Genomic DNA, 21,186 nt, shown 5'->3' on the forward strand with positions numbered 1-21,186 from the left:
GTTCAATGCCCAATACCAAAAAAAAAAAAAAAAGTAAAAAGTTAAGAGGAATATAAATATAATGATTCCCCATTCCCCAACCTCAGAGCATAAATTTTATTATTTATTATAAAATTTGGAGCCAGTATCTCATTCCCACATCAGTATCAAATGTTTGCCCCTTGGCACATATCTCCACCTAGAAACAAAAGAAAACAGAGGAAACTAAAAGTGTACGAGTGGATAAAGTATTGTGGGCATAAATGAGACGAAAGCATATTTTTAACTACCTTAAAATTCCACCTTCCAAAATAGGCTTACTTTGTTCAGGAGTTGCTTCAGAGGGTCAGTATATTCAAATGCTGTGAATCTCTAAAGAATCTTGGAAAACGAAGGAAATGCAATCTATCTTTCAAGGTTACCTAGAGAAATTCAGAGATCTTCGCACATAATCTGATTCTCTAGATGCCTTCCCTCCCAGAATAAACTCTGTCTTACAAAAATTACAAGGGAAAAAATAATACAGAAGCATTTGTTTTCTTGGGAAGGTAAAGAAAATAATTATACGTGGGAACCCCTTAGACTTCCAAGGAGTCTGCAGGAAGGCTAATGCTGTTAGGAAAGGGACAGCTTTGTTTTATAGTCCCTGATGTCTGATTTTCAGTGTGGAGGGAAATGAGCACTTTCAGAGCTGCGCCTGCAAGCCATGCAGTATATCTGACACGCTGCCCTCTGGGAAAACCCGCCGGTGGGGGAATTGTTCCAGTGATGCAGTACAGCTTGTAACTTGGAATCCCGTCGGAGAACTTTGTAGTTACTTGTCAGTCAGTGGGAAGATAAAAGAGGCAGCTTCCTTTCAAGCAATTTGAATTCATTTCCCATAATGAGTTAGAGGGTCAGGCAGCGGGAGTGATCTCGCCTGAGATCTTATAAAGTGTATTCTGTGGGTGGAAGTAAAGAGCGGTGGGGATAAGGAGTCTAATGTCTGCCTCACTGCAGCAGCTGCGGAATATGACTTCTTGTTGGTCACTTCTTTTGAGGACCACGAAGTCAGATTTCAGGATCCATATTTTAGAAGGGCAGGTCAAAGGTCTATTCTGTTTTTTTAAAATAAAAACCCAAAGCATGAATACTTAAGCTCAGGAAATGTGTACAGCAGCAAGTGATAGTCTGTCTTACACAAACACTCATCGAGTGCTGATGGGTTAAAGGTATTGTACTATGGTTATGTTCACACGATACAGTTATTGATCATGCAATTTATTATAGAGATGTAAAAGAAATTAAATGCATGTAGTGGTGGATAGTTCTTTTAGTTATAGTCAACAACCCTGAGCCTCTCTCCCTGACCATTTAACATGTTGTTTTAAAATCAGCACAATAGACATTAGGAATTACTACTGTAGGAAATTGTTCTGAGGTTTAAAGTAAGTGTTAATTTGAGAAGCAACTGTCTCTAATGATAAAAAGGCAAGAAGGAAAGATTGCATTTATTATACCTTTGCATAATAAATCTCCAACACATCTCTGGAGGAACGAACACATGCAAACATAAGCACACAGAAAATTTTAAAAAGTTGTCTGGATTAAAAATCATTACTGTATTGTTGACCAAATTTTGAATAGGTAATAAAATATATGTCACTTTAAACATTTGGCTATAGAATATATACTCACTGAATATATTGACACTTTTGATTGTATATCATGTCATGGCCAATAAAGCTATAGAAATGTGTAATTAGGACATATTCTTCCACAAGAATGGAGCTAAGCATTAATTTATCAAACTTATTTAAGAACTCATCTGTTCTCAACAGTCACACAGCCACTTATTGAATTTGTGTCTGATATATAATTGGCTATTTTCTTGACATAATGAACAAGTGCAAGTGCATACTCTATGCTGTTGTGTCTTTTAAGGCATCAATGCAATAATGAAATGTAAATCGTAACCATGGGCTGTACCCTGAGTTGGGATGCAGCCCACAGGATTTCAGTTCATGTCTCAGACTCTGCCCAGCATCTTTGTGGAAATGTACCCCATTCTAATTTCTCCTGAAAGGAAATTGTTAGAAGGGGGTTACAGGCAACATATTACTCTCAAAAGATGGACTTTGGCTATGGATAAGAACAGCCCAAATTTCCCAAATCCTGGAGTGAAGTTCTTATGAGCAATGAGTTGCTTTACAAAATTTTTATTGATATTGAATATAAAAATTCTTTTATATAGTTTTTATACACCTTTTATATAGTTTTCAAAGAATTTGGATACGTAAATGTTTTATATAAAATTGTTTTTATTTTTCCTAAGTATATACCTTTTGGGAGGTATCAAGGGAAGTTTATTCCCAGGAACGTAAATCTGAAATTATAGAATTCTAGAAACTTATTCATTTATTCATGCAACAAACACATATCTATTTTATAGAACAAGACAGCTAATGACATTTGCTAGGGATATAGCAGTAAAAAAATGAGGCACAGTCTCTGCACTGAAGGGGCTTGGGGCTGAAAATAGGAGATTGAAATTAACCAATTAATCACACAAAAATATAAAGTGTTAATATTAGGATTAACATAAAAGTATATATCATAAGATATTCCATATTATGGAACTTAATGTAAATTTGAGGGTCAGGAAAAATCTTTACAAGCTGCTGACTTTTAGGGTAAGTGTAACAAATGACTAGGTACCATTTCGGAGAAGAATAAAGGAAAGAAGATTCCAGAGGGAGCGTTCATTTGTGACGCTTATAAGAAGGGTCAAATTGTAGTGGATTTGAGGGAAAGAACACCAGTGTATCTTGGACTGGGTGAATGAAGAACAGAATAAACACGTTGAGTGAATGAAGAACAGAATAAACACGTTGAGACTGGAAACTAAGCAGGAGCTACTTCATGCAGAATCAAGTTCCTTGTTTCATGCACTTTGGCACAGAGTTGCCCTAACTGTGAAGTGTTTTCAATGTTTCTTCAGTTTTTATCCTGATAAATATTGCTTAAATTTAGTAACTACAGACTTACCATATTGACTTAGCCTTATTTTTTTTTCCTTTGGAGGTAGTTTCATTGACATGATACCAATTACAAATGTATTTTCTTTTATACATATAGTCTTAATTCCTGTGAAGAGATTGTGTATGTGTGTATACACATTAGTGTATGCAAATGTAAATGTATTTGATATCTTACTATAAACATTTCTTGGATTCTATTTTACACATGAAACATTATATCATGGATATTTCCCATAAAATACATAAAAACATTCTTGTACATATGTAATATGCCTTTTTGTTGGATATTTAGGTTTCTTATTTTACTACTAAAAACATTAATTATTAGCATATACTCCTGCATACTTCCTTAATATACGCAGATAAAAAAGGAATTACTAAATTAAAGGATGGGAATACTTTTCATTACTACTGATATGCATTGGAAAATTGCTTTCAAGAAAGGTCACATAAATTCACATGCCTTCTAACAGCATACAAATATGTTTAGCTGGCTGTAATTGTGCCAATTTGATAGATAAAAGTGGTAGGTTGTTTTAATTTTTATTTCTTTTCTACCTATTAAGCACAAACATTTTTCATATGCTTACTAGTTATTTGCTTTTCTTATTCATCTCCTCACACACTTTGCCCAGAAGATTTTAGGGGCTTTTAAAATTTGATTCCATATACATTTGACCACTTAAACATTATAATAGTAATTAATAGTCATTACAATTTTGAATATTTTATCCAATTTATCCTTTTGTCTTTGAGGTCTAGGAAGTAGTGTTTTAATTTTTTATAATTAAATCTTGGCTTATTTTTTGTATAAAAATTTTCTCCATCAAGAGTTGAAACATATATTGATGTATTTTGCAAAATATATCAGAGATTTAAATCTGTATGCATGATGATAACTGTCTCTGAGCTATTTATTTCTTCCCTTTACATTTGTTTCTCCAACTCATCAGTATGCTCATTTAATCTTTGTGCTTTCAACTTCTAAAATCTTTTAAAATACCTTTGTACCTAGCCTACTATTCATTTTTAAAAGTTCTTAGTTCTTATGTATATTCTTCCAACTGAACATTAGATTGAGTTGAAAAAAGTACCTCTCATTTTTTTTAATGGACTCTCCTTGTTAGAAATTAATTCTGGAGGAATTTATATCTTTAGATAGTTACTATCTGGAAATGAGTTATGATTTTATTTATTTAAACATTTTGTATCTCACAGTTATTTTCTTCATTAAGGCCTCATATTTCTTGTTAGGGGTTATGCCCTCCTCGTATTTTACTTTTGTGATTGTGTTCGTTTGTTATTATAATGAAAAAAAGAACAATTGGTATTACATTTAATTATTAATACATACCATTTTAATCAAGTTTCAATAAATGTTTAGAAATCTCTGGATTAACAATTTACCCAACTCCATGAAGATAGAAAATTAAGAGGTGTTTACTTAAAGAACAGGAGTCTAGCCCACTCATTTATGTTACTTAGCTGTATGTAATACAATAACACACAGAGTGAACTCTTTTACTTTGAATAAAAAGAGTTCTAATTCAAGTGCTATGTCACAAATATAACCCATAGAAATTGGGTATTTTAAATAAGCCATAAACTAAACTATTTGATAATTATTTGTTTCTAGTAATTCATTTGAGATCATTAAAACAAGCACATAAAATAAATTCAAGGTTTAAAATATTCATGTCCATTTGTGTCCTTTGCAAAACACACAATTTGCCTCTTTGAAATTTTTTAAAAGAAATAAGCATACGACTCAAAATGGATCAAAGATCTAAGTTAAGACCAGAAACTTTGCAACTCTTAGAAGGAAACAGGGGAAACACCTCAACACAGAGACACAGGCGATAGAACTCCAGTAGCTCATAAGATAATAGCAAGAATAGACAAACCAGACAGCATCAAATTCAAAAGCTTCTGCACAGCAAAGGGAACAAGTGTGAAGAGCACCTATAGGATGGGGGAAATCTTGGCCAGCTACTTTTCCAACCGAGGATTCAGAGTGAGAATATACAAGGAACTCAAAATACTCAATACCCAACCAACTAACCAACCAAACAAACAAAAAAAATCCCACTCAATAAATGTGCAAATAAACTGAACAGACACTTCTTAAAAGAATTACAAATGGTCAACAATTACTTGAAAAAATGTTCAACATCTTTAAACGTCAGGGAAATGCAAATCAAAATTACACTGAAATTAATTCCATGTTACCCCAGTAGAATACAAATAACAATACAATCGTTAAGAATACAAATAACAACACTTGCTGGAAAGGATATGCAGAAAAAGGAAATCGTACACTGTTGGTGGTAAATGTGACTTAATATAGACACTTTGGAAATTACTAAAGTTAGCATACTTCAGAGATACTTGCATATCCATATACATTGCAACACAATTCACAATACCCAGATAATCTTTCAATAGATGAATGGATAATGAAAATGAAAATGTTTATACATATATATATACATTTATATATATATTTATTTATACATATATATAAACTCCACACAATAGAGTTTAAAGAAGAATGAAAGTATATCATTTGCAAGAAAATAGGTGGAATTGAAGAACATCATATTAAGCAAAGTGAGTCAGACTCAGACAAAGAAGCATCGTGTTTTTCTCATATGTGGAAACTACTTAGAAAAAATAAAAATAGAAAGGACATTATGGAAGTAGAAGGGAGACAAATAGGGTAGAAGACAAGGTGTAGGCTGAGGGAGGAAGGGAAGAAAAAGTCAGGTACTAGGGAATGGAATTGTTCAAATTATGTTACATGCGTGTAACAAATTGCCAAAATGAAACTCACCTTTCTGTACAATTAATAAGTGCCAATAAAAAAGGAAATAATCAAATAGATACACAAAAATATTTGCAAAATTATGTTACTGATGTTATTATAACAAAACTCAATGGGAAGGTATTCCTGTATGTTCAACTATATGGACTGAATACATTGCAGTGAAAACTAAGAAGATTATGCTGGTGTAGATTTATTGATGATGAAATATTTGTATTGTTATAGTTTTAAAATGGTGAGCATTTTAAAACTCTGTAATTATAAAACATGTAGATGTAGATCAGCAAGCATATATGAAAGAATATTCACCAAAATTCACCAAATATTATAAGGTAACATTATTTTGAGATTGTAGACAATTTTAGCACCTCTCTTCAGAGTTTCTGATATATTCTTAAAATTTACAATAAACAATTATTTCTTTTATAATCAAAGAAGGTAAATATGAAGCCAAAAGAAAAAAAAAATCTAAAAAGTAAGAGTGGTTTGTAGCACATTTAATTTTATATCAAACTATCAGAAGATTTTAGAAAAGAGACTTTAAAACTTCAAAATTCTCATGAGGACTTGTGAACAAAAGACTCAAATTTATTATGCAAAGGATGTTAAAACTCTCAGGTTTTGGCTTCTTTCAGAGACCTAACCAATTGCAGTCATTGTTTATTATCATCTTGCTCTTACTTGAATCCCTTAAACTTAAAGTGTTTCACTTTCAGTACTCTCAATAATTTATTCCTTTATGATAATAGAGTTTCTTATTATATTTTTGATTTGTATCCTGTTTCCTGTTCAATGATTTACTCTGTGTGGCATTTGTGCAAAAGTTATCATACTAGAAAAATTATTATGCTATAATAATTATGGTACCATCAAACTGAATTAAATTATGTTTCATTGTAAATAGTAAAATATATTAATTTTTTTAAAAGCCTTTTTATGCCAGTGAGGATAAAGGTACCTTCATATACTTTCATTAAACACCATGACAGTACAAGCCACGTTGACAGAACTGATAACAAATCACCTTACTCCTTCTTAAAACACTCCCTTCCAAGGGCTAGTTCTAAAATCAGGTTTTTAGGACTGTGAATTAAATGCAAGATATTGAACAAAATCTGTGCATTCTATGAATGAATTTTACCTACATTCTATGTAAATATATGGAGGCAGATCTTAAAACAATGAGGTTTTCTTCCATTAACTTAAGATAAAAATGAATATACACTTTAAACCTGGATTTGAATTTTCCTTTAGCACATCAGAATACAGATACCAAATACAGATACCAAATACAGAGCTCAACAGAAATATCCTGAGCTTCATGTGTAATTTGAACTTTCTAATATCCATTTTAAAAAATAAAAAATCAGTTGAAATTAATTTAGCTTATCTCATTCTAATATATCCAAAATATATAATCAAACTATTAAAGTGAATGAGATAATGCATTATCTTTCATTCTAAGTATATGTGATATATATTATGCTTATATTGTATTTCAATTCAGATGGTATACTTTATCATATATTTCTAGAAAACTAGAAGACCTAGGGGAAAAAAAAAAAAGACGATTTGTATTTAGAGTTCATAAAGTTTTCACATATCAAGTTGTTCCAAACATATTTAAGAGTTTTGTAGCACACTGAAACAATGATGTTTTTAAATTTAGTTAATTTAAATAAAATAAATTCAATTCCTCAGCCACCATAACCACATTTCAAGGGCTTGATAGACAGATGTGGAAAATGGCTATTGTGATGGACAGCACAGGTCTAAATCACACACATAAGATGTTAACACAGTGGAAAAATTAAAAGTTAAATCAATGGTAAACTATTGAGAATGTTTTGTCTATTAGATTTTAAGGAATGTGAGTTGATTGAATTTTCTCTCATTGAAACAACTGGTTGGCTGTTTGACAAAATTGATAGACTCAAATAATTACTTTGGTTATATGTACAAATCATCTCCTTTCCCCCCCGCCCCCAGATCTTCTAGTTTTCTTTTAGGCAAATAATTGTGCTAAATATACGAAAAGATAACTCACCTGAATATGTGTGTTATCCCTAAGATACCCTCAATTTAGCTGTTTATGTACTGAGTTTTGAGTAAAATAAAAAACATTTTATGTACTAAGTTTTGAATAAGATAAAACATTTATATTCAGGGAAAAAAATTAAGTGTAGTTAAAGTTGTACCACCATATTTTGCTCTTGCTTCTAGCTGTCTTATAAATCATGTAAATAAATACAATAAACATTTATTGAGTGATTTCATAATACCTTGGATCTAAAGGTCCATCATTTGTGATGACACATAGAAGTTGGCCCAGGAAAGCTAAAAGTATGTCGTATGTCAAATAATGCCTTCCATCAAGTTTAGAGCGGCATTTCTTCCCCGGCATTACAACTTGGTGTAATGGCACTTGGCAGTATTGGCATTTCTGATATGACTTCTTTTGGCTAGCTCAGCATTCTTAAAAAATAAATAGTTTTTTCAATCTGTGATTGAAAGGGTTAAATAGTACCAATTCATTACCACTCACAAAAGGATTTATTTTGTTCTCATAAATCAGTTTTATTCCACATTTTTATTATTCCCTTGGGTGAGCTACTCGAATTAAAATCAATACAAGTGCAAGTGACACAATCAATCTAGATATTTGATTATGGATTGGAGATCCCCGGGTCTGCTTTTTAGCCAGTTTCTTTCTGATCATCTCCCAAAAGGACCGAATATTCTTATTGGCATCTATGAGTTATGAATGTGTTTAAAAGGCAGATAATAATCTTAATTTGTATACTGACAATGCACACCCAAAGAATGAACAAGGATTAAAAGATAAAGACTTAAAATGTGACTATAACCTTATTAAATTCTTTAAATTTCTCAATATTTTTCTTAAGATGAAGTCAAGTTTTAAAATAACTGTATTCTTTCTTTTAACAAAATCTTCTTAATACAATTGGTAGTGATAGGTTTTATTCTTAGGGTTCTATTAGGTAAGGAGTAACTATTTCTCATGACAGAAGTGTTATCTATTATCACATATTTATTTTAGAGCTGAACCATACCAACTGATTTAGTTTAACATTAAGAAAAGCGTTAGGGTTAATATAATGCCCTTGAATGGACCCAGACCAGTTCTTTTAATTTCTATGAGTATCCAGTCTGGAAAGACACCATATTGGGGGTTTAAAAGAGGAAAACAGTTTGACTTCAGGTAAGAAAGTAAAATTAATTAAGCAGTTGTTCAAGAGGTCAACATTAATATATGTATGTATACATACATATATACATATGTATAAATATAACATTTATCATAAAATTTGCAAAGCAAACAAACATATATGAGTCTTTGCATATAGAATGCTTATTTTGGGACTCATGGTACCACATTAAAATGCTCTTGCCTCTGGCTTTAGTCATCTACTCTTGGTTCTTAAGTCAAATTTTTGCATAGGCACAATTAAACCATTGGGTAATTCTTTTTTTTTTGTTTTGTTTTGTTTTGTATTTAGAATAAGGCAATATTTGGTGCACTTATCTGATTGTTTTCCTTAAAATAAAGTGCAAGGCAATATAAAGATTGTACTTGCTACTTCAGATAAACATTTTAGCCTTGTTTAGTCATTTACTTACTTTTACCAGGATCTATAGAAAAGTACGTTTCATGTTTTGGGAAAATTACCTATCTTTGATTTTCCTCCGGAAGGCACATAACTAAGCACTTTGCAAAAACCTTTCAGAAATAGTTGAAAGAGTACACCCATCCTTCTTTCACTGAAGCAGTCCTTAGTTACTCTTCAGTTGCTCTTTTAAGCCTTTAGAATAGAGGTTACCGTACAAGCAATGCACTTGGATTTCCATTGGCAAACTCCCCAGGCATGTGGAATTAGAGGACTATTTATAACATATTTTCTTCCTACTTCTTTCCTTTTCAGTAATTTGCATTTATAATTGCTGAATAATGCAAGATGTTCAAAGCATTCATGAAGGTTTAGTGCACTGATGTAATTCAGGGCTATCTGAGCAAGTGCTTTTTTCCCATATACTATTCCACACTCTTCAAGAAAAGTATAATCAAGAGAATCAACCTGGAACCTGGAAATGATTCCTTTTGTTCTGGAAGGCCAAAAAAATTTAAGAGTTAGTCTCTTCAATTGTTTAATTCAGAGGTTGGCAAACCTTTTTCTATAAAGGTAAGGAGAGTTAACATTTTAGGCTTTGCAAGCAGTATGATCTCTTCCATAACTACCCAATTCTGCATTTGTACCATGACAATGCCTGGAAGTATAACTGTCTTTGATTTAATAAAACTTGATTCATAAAAACAAACTGCTGACCAAATTTGGTTTGTAAGGTATAGTTTACAGACTACTGTTTTTATTATAATTTGCTTACAACTTAAAATATAATTTATATACTTTCCTTGAATATTTGGATCCTCTCATGATTCTTTTCATTTTGTAAATACCATGAACACTGATTTTAAAATTCATGTAATAGAGTAAACTAGCATTCACTAAAACCCCACTACCTGTTAATAACTGATGTTAACAAATGGTGAACATCATTTCATATCTTTCTCAATTTATAGTACTTTCTTGGTAGCAAACAACAAAAATAAGTTTTGTTAATGAAGGCAAAGATGAATTATAGTAAAGGAATAAAAAACTATGTCAGAAAAACTTGAGAATTTTATGTGTGTAGAAACCATAAATATCATAGTCCAGACAAGTCCATGCCTCAAGTAAATTAGGAAACCTCTACAGAAAGCAGAACCTCCACTCAACCACCAAGAAAATCACAATTCTGCTTCTATATTCTCAACCAGTCTTGAGACATCTAGAATCATCTTTAACTGACCCTGAGCCATCTCTCCATCAGGCTTTGCACTCCCCAGCTGGAAGCATCTGATAGGCAGTCCTATGGTGAAGTTGCCACATGACCCTCAGCCTCATAACGTTGATGTTCTTTCGTTTAAAATAATCTCAATTATATTTCTGATCATTTTTTTCCTACAGATCTATCAACCTGTCTCTGATTATTAGATTTAACTGATTTTTTCTATTCAGTTCCTAGATTTTTCAAGTTGGTTTATTAAAGACTTAATTTTTAAATTTCCAATGTGTTTCTTTGACTCTATATTTATTTTTTTCAACTTAAAAGGAGTATATGTCACTTCCCCTCATGGTTATTTTGCCTTTTGTTAGAATCCTTTCTTCCTTTTGGCTCTATGAATATATATTTCATATGTTCTTTCTTCAGCTTCATCTCACTTATCCTTTGGGTGGGCAGCTCTGTCCAGCCTGCATTTGTTCTGTACTTAGCCCACTTCTATTGCTTTCTGGTGCTAATTATGGTGCTTAATCTAAACTTGGAGAACTGGGTCTATTGTCTGAGAAGATAAGAGTGAAATTGAGATTGTAGAAACATGCATTGGGCAAAATGGTAGGGAATCTTGTTTCTAGATTAAGCAACCCTTGGAGAAGTACCTGCTCCATTCATCCACATACGTCCTCCACTGCTGGGACTATCATCCCCTTCCCCAGATCAGCAAAATGCTCAGCAGAAAGTTCAACGCTGACTCCTGTTTGCATCTCTGTATACTCTACTTAGATCATTTCTCTTCAAATTGTAGAGGATTACTACAAGTTCTCAGGATTTTCCTTGGTTCATATTCCTTCCTGTGAGCAGAGTTAGGAATTGTGCTATCATGAGCAGGAATTCACCATGTCTTTCTACTGCCCTCAGTTTTCAAAATGAATGTAATTACTTTGTTCCTTTTCTGTTTCACATTTCTCCTGCAGAATTTTCAGCCATTTTTGTCACTGTTATTGCTACTTTAATCTGTTTCCATTTTGTTAGATAATTTGGAAGGGAAATTTTGTGACACCACTGAATTTATCCATTCTTCTCCCAAGGCAAGAATTTTTCAGCATTCAGTGTATTTCAAAATCTCTTTCCAGAAAGAAAATTAGCTTAGAAACTATACACACAGTATCTGAAATAGCTCTGGTTATCCCAGTTCCTGGTATTCATGCCCTTGTGTAAGCCCATTCCCTTGGAGTAGTCGGAACCTGTAACTTGCTTCTAATCTATAGAATGTAACAGAGGGAGTGGGCAGTCACTTGCATAGGGATAACTGTATATAAGATTGTAACCTATCTTGCTAGGAAATACTCAGCTTGACAAAGCAATTGGCCATGTTAGAAAGGCCTACATGGGGAAAAGAAGTGTATACTCCTACTAACGAGCAGTGTGTAACTGAGGGCAGCCTCTAGTCCAAAGCCAGCAAGAAAGTGAGTCCACAAGTCCCAGCAGCCTGCAGGCAACTGAATGTTGTCAACAACCACTGAACTTGAAGGGGATCATTCCTCATTGGAAGTCCCATTCCTCTTTGAATGGGACTTTAGTCCTGGCTAACACCTTGATTGAATCTTATTGAGACCAGCAGATCCAATAAGCTGTGCCCAGATACCTGGCCTATAGAAACATTGAGATCATACATAAATATTGTTCTGAGCTGCTAGATTTTGATAATGCCAGGACACAACAGTACCTAACTAGTATGGGAACACTTGACCACGTGACTGTAGCAAACAGCAGGTAGAAGCCATCAGCTAAATCATATAATTCTTTCCCACACACTGTACTCCCCAAATGGTTGCTTACCTAAACAGAGGAACCATCTGAAATATATGTGTGTATATTCCAAAAGTATAAAGAAAATTCTAAACTTTTCATTAAATAATGAAAGGGTGATGGGTGCTAGACTGTACCCTGGGATCAATACTAGTAGTCAAGTTGTTCCTTTGGTCACAAAAGCACTGAAGGCTCAGCATGGTGAGCATGTTTGTCAAGGCTCTACTAGAACTCTAGGAGACATTTTCCAGTGATAAAAGAGCTGCATTCATGTCAAGTGTTTAGTTTGGAAGCTGGAGACCACTTTCTTTGGAGGTATATTTGTCCAAATGATTCTCTGCCAATGGAGATAATGGCAATAATGAGATCATATAGAAAAATCAGTTTGCTCAAATGGGGAGAATAATAAAAGCAACATTTCAGTTTGCAACATGGTTAATGAAAATAGATTGCATTTCAGTAATCTCTAAGCATAAACATGTTTGTTCTTTAACATGTTTGTTTTTTACATCAGTTTTACTTTCACACCAATATTGAGAAAAAAAGCACAGGGATGTGTCATATCTCCCTACTCTTTAATTCCTATCTGATAATAATAAAATCCATTTAGAAAAATCTGACTGTAGTACATAGAAGAAATTTGATGAAAAGAAATCATTTTGTAAAGGATTTTTAAACATGACAAATTATTAGGAGGATATCTACAAATTTAAATGTACCTTCAGCCACATATTTTAAAAAATACAGAACAAAACAAAAAGATCCACAGTATCTGTAGAGCTATTAAATGCTTTTACATGAGCAAAGTCAGGTCTAATATCTCTGAACCATCTTTTGGTGAGTTGGTGTGAATTTATTCCCTGAAGTACAAGTGTCATATTAGCAATTTAAAGAGAAATCAAGGAAATATAGCTTTCACTAGATGACAATTAATTAAAATCACTTTTGCATAATTATAGTAATGGTAAGAAATATGATACATTAGTAGAACACTGACTTTCTCGGAGGACTAAGTGACTCAAAGGCTAGTTCTTTCTTCCTCTTTCAAAATGTTCTTTGAAGAAGAAAGCTATATAGGCACATATCAATAGGTAGTTTTTATATTGTCAAAAACTTAGGGCTAGCTCCAAGATTCCTTTGGCCTTATATTATTACAAAATAAAGGTCCAGCATTTTTCGAATCCCTATCATGCAAAGATCTGTTAGAATGATGGAATTTGGAAGATACACTTGCTTTGTGGATAAAATAACTTAAAATAATATCTTAAAACAGAATAAAGAAAAGTAGCTTAAGTATTAATCTGTTATCTACAGTGACCTAAAATTCTTAGCTCACATTAAAGGACTGATTTGCCTCTTAGCCCTGATCTACAGTATACTGTACTGGCAGAATTCTATTATATTACAGTGAGATGGAGCCAAACAATTCTAAAATTGAGACCTTAATACAGGAAAAATACAGCATTTCCTTATACGAGAAGTGGGAAAATTAGTTAACACTTTTTCTACCTTAAGGTGTAATTGGATTCAGAAAAAGGCTAACTTAAAGCAGGACCAGGTCTGACATATAAAATCCTCACAAGGTAACAAGAATCAGCTTGGTTTGTTCGCTGTCATTTCTCATTATAATCTTTGTCATGAGAATGGATTCATGTTGTGCCATTTTCTGTTCTTGTTACAATCTTTGTCACATGAATAAGATATCAGGATGTTAATGCCTGGCATACAGTATTCTGTGTGTGATGATACTGTACAGGACTACGCTGACCTTTGCAATATTATGTATTCTGATTGGTTGTTCACTTCACCTCTTTCCCACAAGTTAATAAGGCTGTAAAAAGGAAAGAACTGAAATGACCAGCCAGTCAAATTATAGAATATTGAAAAGGTCACAGCAGTACAGTACAGAGGGAAAAAATTATGGAATATATGGTGCATTAAAATTCTTGTGACAATGATTATAACAAGAATGGGAAGGATACTCATTTATGTTATTTCAATCTGAAGAATCCCATAGGATGGTATTCCCAGGACAACATTTATATTTACATTCCTGCATCATACATGTGAAAATATTCATTTATGTTGATAATTGCTTAAAAAATAGTTGAATAGAAAATATCTTGCTGTTCAACAAATAATACTAAAAATAAGATTTTCACCTTAGAAAATGGGCATTGATGTTAACATTTTAGTAGGAATTCACATTTGAAACTGGGGGAAAGATTTTTTACCAATGAAATCCATTGGTCATGTGGAATTTATTTTGTCCATTTCTTCATTTAACACTTTTTTCAAAATGAAATAGACAAGTTGGATGGGATGACTTAACATTTCCAAAGATGCTTTGGAATGTGGAATATTCTGAAACAGCAATTAGGAGTTTATTTAAAATTTTTACACCATCTATACAAAACTTATTTCTTCTTATGATACATGATGTTGGCCAGTGTACAAAAATATTTTCTTCCCCTCTATCATCAGTGAGACAGAAGGAGGGAGGGTGAAGAAAGAATACTTCAATCAGAATTTCTGAAGTTATTGTTCTCAGATGTACAACAGTGACTATTCATTTAATAAAATTGTTTTTACACACATTTCAAAATTTCTCAAAGAACAACCATATTAGATTTAGATTTTGCAGTCTGTAAAGATAGATCTAGTTTAATCATTGGTTTTATACTCTTTGAATAAATTATTTCACTAAGAGAATAAACATTTCATAGCCCAATGCTAGTGTTTAAAACCGTCATTAATAAGGATGCCAAATGTGATCTAGTTACTTCTAGAAGCAGAGGAAATTAATTTTGATCACTACTTTAAGACCAGCCTAACTATAGATTAAATAATTAGTAATTCTCAAATTTCAATATACTAAAGAAGAATCATGCTGTAGTTTCTGGACCTTGTCATCTGATATTCTCATTCAGTAAGTCTGGGGTGCGACTGAGGTACATGAATGTTTATGAGGTACCCCAGGTGACTTTGAAGCAGGTGAACAGTGGAACACTTTTAAAGACAACCACATTCTGTAGAGTTTAGAGCACTCTCCAATTCAAGTTAAATGGTTCTGACCAAACCAGAGTGAAGATGCAGGAAGCTCAACTAAAAATCATAGTCTGTGGGTAGGGGAAGTTGTGGTTCCAGAAGATAGAAGCTTAAATGGACCTGCACCATCCATTTATACTTACAAATATAGAGAGAATTAAGGCCAGAATGGGCACCTGTGGTAGGAAATGCTTATCAACTCAGCATTTTCTAGCTTCATTTTTTAAAAATCTCTTTATTTTATTTATTTTTTATGTGGTGCTGAGGATGGAACCCAGTGCCTCACACATGCTAGGCAAGTGCTCTAACACTGAGCCACAACCCCAGGCCTCTGGCTTGGTTTTTAAGGGTGAACCAATAGGGCTGCATTTTCCAGCCTAAGGAAAACCAAGTGTATTCAGGGAAAAGTAATAAGGGACAACCCACTCAACAGGGACAATCTGAGGACTTGGATTTTAAGAATCTTTTCCCAACATCTAGAAACCCAAATTGGTAGAGCAAAAGAGGAAAGGATGGGGTTCATAAGGAGGAGCAAGAACTGCAATCTGTGGGTTCTTCTTTGGTTTTGATTCTGGAGACTTTTGAACTACATTGGGAACTGAAATTCTGTCATTGACTCTAGGTTTGTGAATGGAACTGTGTGTTAGTGGAGGTGAGAGAGCATTAGACTCACTTGGCTGCGTGGTTCCTGGAGATATACATGTTCTTTTTTGAGCTGAGCAAAATGGTTATGTAATTGCATACTTCTCATAATTATTGAGTAATTATATACTTCTTATAATTACTGAGTAATCATTGTTCTATAACTAGAACTTAATGCTACAACTAATTGTATAATTACCATGTATTAATGTTGTTATCTAGGAAACTTAGAATAAAGTGGTACTTAATATATTTCCCCCTGTCATGCTATTTTCAAAGCTAGAAATAGTGTTTGTTTTGCAGCTCAAAATTTGCTTCAAAAACAAACAAAATGCGAGGAATAAAACTTTGCCAATATTATAATAGATGCTTAATCATTGGTATTACATTTGAACCTGACTGACAATGTGTAAACTAATGCTCTCATGTCTTAATTGTAGAATTTTTGTTGTTTTGCAATTTCAGTCTTTTGTAAGATGTGCACAGTTACAGCACTTCAGAGGAGAATCTGCTTGGGTCTCTTTAGGGTAGGCTGACCTTTTTGAAATTTTACAGCAGCACATGATAATGGCAACAGTTGTTTCAGCTATAACTGAAAATGCTTCTGAGTAGCTAGGTGTCTTAGAAACTTGGGATCTTCTGAGGATAATCATGTAATTGTTTTTAGTGATTACAAAGGATTCACATTTAATCTTAACTAGATTTCTTGACTGCAATAAATATGTTTATTAATTTGAGACATAGTTTCATCTTCCCCAAACCAAGTTTCCCCCTTACATGCAGCTGGAACTCATTAATCTTCAGTTGAATCAAGTGGACCATCTGTAAAGACCCCTTGAAAGTCAAAATAGCATAATTTAGAAATATTTTTTAATGCATAATGAAATTACCAAAGACTGTTTTGAAAGTTTCAGAACTTTTTTGCTAATAAATGTTACACATATATAAGATTACATTATCTAATTGCAATTGAGGACCTTTAAATCACTCTTTAAATTACAAATGTCTATTTATCTGACTTTACTGAAAATAAAATTGTTATTCTTTTATTTTAACCTATAAGGACCATTTATTCTCTGAAATAAACCACTCCTTTGAATGTGCCAATTTCAAGTCCAGAGTGGTCAATTATTGTATGCTTCCAGGGATTTCTTCTTGTAATGGAAAACACTTATACCCAAGTATTTGGCTGCAATAAATTTTTCAGCTACTTTCTCCATCCCAAAATCGTTACAAGTGTCTAAATATTCTACATATTTTAAAGTTTTTGTCTGCCTTAACCATATTTCATGAAAATGAGTATGTCATAACTAACCATCAGATTCCCTTTTGCATTATTTGAGCTTCATTAATTTCAGAATTGAAATATAACCTGATGGGACAATGGTATGATAGTAGTGGATGAGATTACCATTGTTTTGTTCATTGAAAGCCATAGAATTTTGATTAATAATACATTATTAGTTTGGGAGGGACAGAGAATTTAGTAGTAGGTAATTGCTACCGAGGGGGGGAAATACAGGGTGCAAATTCTAAATGCTTCTCCAGAATGTATGAGTTGTACAGACTAAAAACAAAAACAGTAGCATAATTCTTGGTTATTTTGATCACTGTGATGAATGAATTGAAGATGTTACCTCAGGTGTCACTTTGTTCACAAGGCAACAAAATAAAAAGTATACATATTGATGGCAGCATAGGCAGAGTCTTTTAGAGTAGTATTATTCCAATTCTATTTAATGTAGTATATTTAGGAACCCAAGAAAATATTCAAATAATAGGTGTTTGTGAGCAACTCTTATGTGTTGAATATAATAAATAAATAAACTCAAATCTCACAATCATCCTGCACTGTAATTAGCATTCCTATTTCACAGATTAACAATGAAAGGTTTATAAATATTAAGTAACTTTGCAAAGGGTACATTATTAAAAATACAAGGACAGATTGGTTTGTATGTAGGACCCTCCAAAAACCAAATTTATGTTCTTTCCTTTGCAATATGCTTTGCTACTGAACTGTCTTAAAAATATATTTTTGTGAATATTGTAAACATTAAAACTACTTTACTATAAAATGCCAAGATAATTTTTAGCATGTGGTCATTTTATACTTTTTAATTATTTAATCAATAAAGATCATCTCAGTACCTGGAGATATAGCAAATATGCTTGTTTGCCCAATGAAGTCCAATTATTCTATTTTTTTATTCATTTGCCTTTATCTGTAGAATTTGTAGGAAAGATGAAATGTACATTTAAAAAACTGTTTTGGCAAACAAAAAAGGCCTATTTGAAGTAAATATTAATATTCTTAAAGGTTCTTTTTTTCCATGTTTTAAAAGAGTAATTATTGCACATTAGTAATATTTGACTAAAATTAAGCCATATTCTGGAAAAAATTGCCTCATGTAAACTTCTCAGGAAAGTCTTAATATAGAAAGTGAAATAAATATTATAGTTTTCAATTCTAACACTTTTCTTGTTTTAACCTTAACTTCTAATTCTTCTTATTCTTGAGCGTATCCAGTGATGCAAAGGAGAGAGAACACACTGTTGTTAAGCACCAGTATTTTCCCATGTCCTTGATATGCTGGGACTTGAGAATGGGTTTGCTAAAGCATGGTGAGGATGGGGTGGTGGCACATAGTGAGATATACCAGAAGTCATTCTGTAATACAGTCAGATACCTCCTGCATTTTCCAATAGAACTAAAATGCACATTTGATCAAAGGGAACATGATTTATCTCAAATCTCCTGTTGCTTGTTAGGATATTCTGACCAATTCCTATGTGAAGGTGTATTAAATATGAGGAAAGCAACCCACCTCTCCAGCAAAATGAGCAGAAAATACCACAGTTGATGATATGTAAAACATCTCACATGTATCTGAGTATACTATTTATATCTAGGATCATTCTACTTGGACGAGGGAAATGTGTTATTTCTATCTGCACAGCAATAGAAATTCAAGGATAAAAAGAAAACCTTGAAAAAGTCAATACAACTCATCAAATAATCCATTTAAATGTCTGTACAATATTTTTTCTTCTGTACAAGATACGTGTGATATGGTTTCAAACTATCTTCAAACAGTCAAGTTATTTCAGCCACCATGATGAATGAATTGGAGATGTCAGCCCAGGTTTAGTTTTGTTTACAATGTAATAATATAAGAGTGCACATTGATAAGAGCACACACAGTGTCGCTTAGGGTGGTGCTGTTATAGTGCTATTTATTATGGGATGTTCAGGAACACCCCCCAATCTTCAAACTATAGAAGGAAGGAATCCTTAAATGTATACTAAGGTCCATAATTTTCTTTTTTAAACAGCAGGTAATGACTACACCCTTCTGAGTGGCACAAAAGTGATGCACAGCAGTGGAGACTACAACCTCTGGGTACCCATGGATGGGTTGGTTCCTTTTACTAACTATACTGTCCAAGTGAATGTTTCCAATAGCCAAGGCAGTTTGATAAGTGACGCTATAACAATTGCAATGCCTCCAGGGGGTAAGTCTATGAAAAATATTGGCTCTCTAATTTTATTTAAATGTCCTAGCCCTAAGTCACCGTTGAATATCTTGTTTATTGTTGGAATTAAGTTTTTCTGGAACTTAGAGGCTCAGATGAATCTCTGGTTGTTTCATTTTGTTTTATCGAGACTTATTGATATTCTTTTGTTATTATGTTAAGACTGCTTTCATCTTGTACTACGTGTGTACATATGTATATGTGTTGAACACACATACACACACATACATGTCAGGCTTTCTGCATGTTAAGAAGGTTGAAAATGCTTTTTGTTTGAGACTTCACCTAGATTCAAAGTTTATATTTTACATTAGAGCTTTAGTTTTCAAGTGCAAATGTTTCTCATTGTCGGCTTTCTGAGGAGCTAGTTTAGATGCATACTTTGGCCTTTGCATTTGGCAAAAAAGGAACTATACTGACAGACCAGGAATATTCCACTCACACCGCTGGACAAACACCTTAACTGTATATCCTAATGATTACACTTCAGTGGTGCTGCTTTCATATGAGAAATGTAATACATTCTGGTTATGTACATTTTAAATATTTCTACTAAAAATTGACTCAATTTAGTAAAAATAACCAAAATTAATGCTAGTTCAGTCTGCAGTCAACTCCAACCTTATCCTGTTTGTGCGAACTAAGTGCTAAGAAGAAACTTCCCTCTCAGATTGGTATGTATGGCCCTTGAACAGAAAGCATGCCTCATAATAAGGGCTTGATTCTCAGTTGAATGTTTAGGAATATATGCTTTCTGAAAATGTTCAAGAAGAAGGACCCTAGGACCCATAATTATCTGCCTTCTAACCAGACTTCCAGGAAACAGTGTGTCCTAGACTGAGGGAGAACATCATGATCTCGTTATCAGCCATCTGCAGAGCTGCGTAACTAACTCTCCCTCTGGTCACAAAGAGTTTAAGAGCAGAAAAATGCCACATCACTGGAGGAAAATACAGGTGTATCTGCAGTTTGTATGGTACTCTTTCTCCAGGAAAAGATTCATTTCCTGGTGTGGCATAAGAACCACTCACAATTCTTTCCTTTTATGACAGTATAAGAATTAATGAATGGATATTTACTAACACACTTGAAAATCTAAACCACAGAAGCCACAATATTTGAGAAAGTAATGCTTAAAAGAGATTTGGGCAGGGGCACTGATCAACATGGGTTAGTACCAGATTTCATGAATTAATTTTAAAAAATTGAATTCGGATAGACACTTATTTTTAATTCAAGACCAAATCACAAAATAAAATATAACCAAAGGATGGAGTTTTGGGTAATTATATCTTCATTTTCCCCTCTAATCCATCTGCCAGAAATAGCAGAAATTTGTGATGACTCTAAACCTTAGTATTTAACACCCTTCATTCACATTTAGTAATCAAAGAGCGATCAGTGATGCTTTAGTAGAGATTTTAAGTTGTGCACCAATACTTTCTTAGCAGGTATATAGAATACTTACATATTCATTTTATGGCATTC

The 21,186-nt window shown here is 33.1% G+C and overlaps 1 protein-coding gene across 1 annotated transcript in view; it reads left to right on the forward strand.

Annotated features, from left to right (window-relative positions):
• Positions 1-21,186, forward strand: part of USH2A (usherin) — a 777,454-nt gene that overhangs the window by 470,904 nt on the left and 285,364 nt on the right. The window contains 1 exon segment of the mRNA XM_079107116.1: positions 19,498-19,677. Within this exon segment, the coding sequence (XP_078963242.1) occupies positions 19,498-19,677 (180 nt within the window).

The sequence above is a fragment of the Sciurus vulgaris genome, assembly GCF_902686455.1.
Source record: "Sciurus vulgaris genome assembly, chromosome: 12".
Lineage (NCBI taxonomy): Eukaryota > Metazoa > Chordata > Mammalia > Rodentia > Sciuridae > Sciurus > Sciurus vulgaris.